The 4,737-nt window shown below is 33.8% G+C and overlaps 1 protein-coding gene across 1 annotated transcript in view; it reads left to right on the top strand.

Annotated features, from left to right (window-relative positions):
- The window catches only part of tlx2 (T cell leukemia homeobox 2), an 18,991-nt gene extending 17,568 nt beyond the window's left edge, over positions 1-1,423 (top strand). Inside the window, exon 4 of the mRNA XM_056472258.1 lies at positions 1,050-1,423. Coding sequence (XP_056328233.1) covers positions 1,050-1,061 — 12 coding nt within the window. The 3' untranslated portion in view covers positions 1,062-1,423. The remainder of the gene's footprint in view (positions 1-1,049) is intronic.
- Positions 1,424-4,737: the final 3,314 nt, after the last annotated feature.

The following is a 4,737-nucleotide window of genomic DNA, read 5'->3' as shown; positions in this document are numbered from 1 at the left end:
GACGGAAGATGCTTTTAGCTTAGCTTAGCATAGATCATTGAACCAGATTAGACCACTAGCATCTCACTCAAACATAAAAAAAAAAAGAGTTTGAGTTTGGATTCCTCAGTAATTACATTGTGTACTAAGAATGACGGAAAATGAAAAAGTTGTGATCTTAGTGCTTGATGGACGATACTTTTAGCTTAGCTTAGCATAGATCATTGAAAGGGATTAGACCATTAGCATCTCCCTCAAAACATAAAAAAAAACAGTTTTACATGTTGTTTTCTATTTAAAAATAGACCCTTCGGTAGTTACATCGTGTACTAAGATTGACAGAAAATGAAGTTTGATCTTCGTGTTTGGTGGGAACACTTTTAGGTTAGCTTAGCATAGATCATTGAATACGATTAGATCATTAGCATCACACCCAAAAATGACCAAGAAGGTTTGATTAGGTTTGATTTAAAGCTCGACTATTTTGTAGTTGTGTCCTAAGACTCACGGAAAATGAAAAGTTCTTATTTTTTAGGCAGATATTGAAACTAGGAACTATACTCTCATTCTCGCGTAATATTCAAGGAACTTTGCTGCTATACCATGGCTGCAGCAGGCACAATGATATTACGCAGCACCTAAAAATAGTCCCCAGCTAGATAACATCGCTGCACAATATAATTTCACCTGCTGCAGCCAAAGTTCCATGATTATTACGCTAGAATGAGAGTATAGTTCCTATTCGTGCATATCAATAAAATAGCAACTTTTAGTTTTCTGTCAGTCTTAGTACATAAGCAACTACACAAGTGTCACGCTTTAAACAGGAAAATTATCAAAACTCTATGCAATTCATTTTTGAGCGAGATGCTAATGGTCTAATCTGATTCAATGATTTATGCTAAGCTAAGCTAAAACCCAACTGTTTAACTTGTAAAATGTGCCTATTTCCAAAAATGGAGTGTTTCTTTAAGTCTTGGCATGAAAAAAAAAAGTCTCCAGTTAATTTGGAAATAAACACAAAAAATAATCTCGTCCCTTACACTACATTCTCGTTCCTCTTTCTTCAGCTACCCATCTAACAGAGGGACGGGCTTTGTCCTTTCCAACCCCAAACCGCAAAGCTGTCTGATGAATTTCACCCATCAAGACGACTGTTTGTCTACGTGCCATTTGGCATCGAGGAGACTGACTCAACCCCAGACTCGTTCATTCTTGTTCTTTTTATTTGTGTTTGTTTTGTTCTCCCCCTTTGGACTTTGTAAGATGTGTTTGTGATGCATGTTCTCTACATTTCCTGTATGAAGAGATGGACTAAAAACGGTTAGTTCTGTCAAGCTGGAGTCCTTCCTAAAACGCACTTTGGAAGCAATTACAGAGGCGCTCTTTCTCTCTCTCTGGATTCTTCATGACGTGACGTTTAAAGGTGTTTTATATTAAAAGAATTGTGACTTCTAACACTGTTCTCTTTTCTCCTCTGTGAAAATGGGTGTTGAACAGGGGTTTTCATAAAGGGGATCAGGGACCCCAGGGATTGCTATATGGGTGAGAATGGTTAAAAAATAAAAAAAATTATTAATTAAAATAAAATAAATAATAATTTTTATTTTTATTTTAAGTGCTGAAATATATATATATATATATATATATATATATATATATATATATATATATATATATATATATATATATATATATATATATATATATATATATATATATATATATATATATAAAATTGGTATCATTTACCTATAAATATTTGATATCTAAATATAAAGAAACATTTTCCCAACTTTATGCATTTGTGTATTTATACAGTATATACATAATAAATACACAGAGTCTATATATTATGTAAATACAACTTTTATTTTTTATTTTGTATGTGATTTAAAAAAAATGCATCATGCAGTTGCCAAATTCTGACTCTACCATCTGAATGTCGCAGCAGAAATCGAGACTCATTAGACCAAGCAACATTTTTCCAATCTTCTATTGTCCCATTTTGGTGAGCCAGTGTGTAGCCTCAGTTTCCTAGCTGACAGGAGTGTCACCTGGTGTGGTCTTCTGCTGCTGTAGCCCATCCGCCTCAAGGTTTGTCATGTTGTGTGTTCAGAGATGCTCTTCTGCATACCTCCGTTGTAACGAGTGGTTATTTGAGTTACTGTTGCCTTTCTATCAGCTCGAACCAGTCTGGCCATTCTCCTCTGACCTCTGGCATCAACAAGGCATTTGCGCCCACAGAACTGCAGCTCACTGGATATTTTCTCTTTTTCTGACCATTCTCTGTAAACCCTAGAGATGGTTGTGCGTGAAAATCTTAGTAGATCAGCAGTTTATGAAATACTCAGACCAGCCCAACCTTCAAAGTCACTTAAATCACATTTCTTCTCCATTCTGAAGCGCGGTTTGAACTCCAGCAGACCGTCTTCACTATGTCTACATGCCTAAATGCATTGAGTTGCTGCCATGTGATTGGCTGATTAGAAATTTGCGTTATGTATGTATGTATGTATGTATGTATGTATATATATATATATATATATATATATATATATATATATATATATATATATATATATATATATATATATATATATATATATATACACACATACATACATACACACACTTATATACATACATACGTACACATATACATACATATACACACACACATACATACATACATATATATATATATATATATACACATATACATACACATACACACACACATATACACACACACACACATATATATATATATATATATATATATATATATATATATATACATACATACACACACACACACACACACACACACACACACACACACACACACACACACACACACACACACACACACACACACACACACATATATATATATATATATATACACAAAGTATTATTGCTTATTTTCTTTGAAAACTTAAAAAGACTTAAAAATGGAAATTAGGATATTACTAGATCATAATAAACAATACAATTCTGAGTAGGATTCAGAAAAATATTGTCAACATTTAACCCAAATTAATTAAAAGATTAAAACAAGTAAATAACTGTGCAAATAAATAAATAAACAAATGATTTTTAAAAACATTTTAAAATTGTGTAAATCAAAAAATAATTATTCAAAACAAGCATGAATTGTATAAATGAGGTTGTTTTACAAGAAACTAGGTGGCCATTACATTTTAAGATGGGGGTCCCCTGCATGAAAATGGTCATATCTGGGAGTCTGTGGCATCTAAAAGATTAAAAACCCCTGTTCAAAAATCTTTTACCATTACAAAACACAGATATAGCCAGCACGTTTTTTTTCTTCTTCAGGAAATCAGGCTATGAATTCATTTTCCCAATAAGAAACGGCACATCATGATTCATTGGGATTTACTCAATTTTTTAAGGTAAGTGGTTGCAAACAGTTATATGGGTTAAATTTAAACAATCAAATTAGGTTGACACTACATTTAATGTGTTTGTCTAAATTCAGCACGTATAAAATGTTTGCAACCACTTACCTTAAAAAATGCAGTAAATCCAATAAAACATTTTAAGGTGGCAAGGTAGCTCAGTGGTTAGTTCTTTCACCTCACATCAAGAAGATCACTGGTTCGAGTCCCAGCCAGGCCAGTTGGCATGTCTGTGTGGCGTTTGCTCACCAGCCCAAAGACATGCGCTATAGGCGAATTGAATAAACTAAATTGGCGTTAGTCTATGAGAGAGTATGGGTGTTTACCAGTATTGTGTTGCGGCTGGAAGGCCATCCACAGCGTGAAACATGTGCCAGAATAGTTAGCGGTTCATTCCACTGGGGCAACCTCTGAAATGGAGACTAAATCAAAGGAAAATTAATAAATCTTTTTTTTTCAGCGTATTAGTTTAAAATTACCACTCATTGCATGTACGAACCTGTTGAAGAGAAACCAGCGGGTGCAGTTTGTATACAAAAACAAAGTTCTTGATGCGTATTTTGGATGCACCAGTCACCCATGTCCACCCGGACACTGTACAGGCATAAACAACTGATGGGATCTCCGTGAACAAGCAGCAGTCAAAACAGCTCTTTCCCTATTGGTTCACACAGAGGACTGAGATCAACATTACACAGGGAGGGACGAGGAATCATGGCCGTTTTATTCACACTAAATGAGGCTTTACATTCTGATGTACACATGACTGCATCTCCCAGGAAGTGCTAAAGCTGTAAACTGATTACGCCACTTCACAGCCTGTGGCTTTCAGAAAACAACCAGCAGTCGCACAAACCACAGACTGGAAACGCCGCTGGAAAACCTGTGCGATCGGCACATTTGAAAATTCATTACATGTAATAGCTTTCTGATTTTGTTCTAGGGCAGGTTAATTAAACATATTAAAATCTGGGAAATTGTTTCGGAGATTACAGAAGACGTTACAATAAAGCATTTTATGATTAGCAATAAGGGTCCAACATTAGTTAAAAAAAGAAAAGTAGTGATTTCTAAATTGACTTTGACTTGTATTTCATTGCACACAATACAACAAACATTATTTAATGTGTTCATCATTTTGTTTTATTTATTTAATGTATTTTTTTATTATTTATTTGTTTGTTTGTTTGTTTATGTGTGTGTGTGTTTGTTTGTTTGTTTGTTTGTTTGTTTGTTTGTTTTATTTATTTATTTATTGATTTACTTATTTATTTATTTATTTATTTGTTTATTTATGATTATTTTTTAATTAAACGTTTCAGGAGCACTTCAG

This window comes from Danio aesculapii, chromosome 14, assembly GCF_903798145.1.
Source record: "Danio aesculapii chromosome 14, fDanAes4.1, whole genome shotgun sequence".
In the NCBI taxonomy this organism is placed as follows: domain Eukaryota; kingdom Metazoa; phylum Chordata; class Actinopteri; order Cypriniformes; family Danionidae; genus Danio; species Danio aesculapii.
This window is presented reverse-complemented; position numbering and strand designations above follow the sequence as displayed.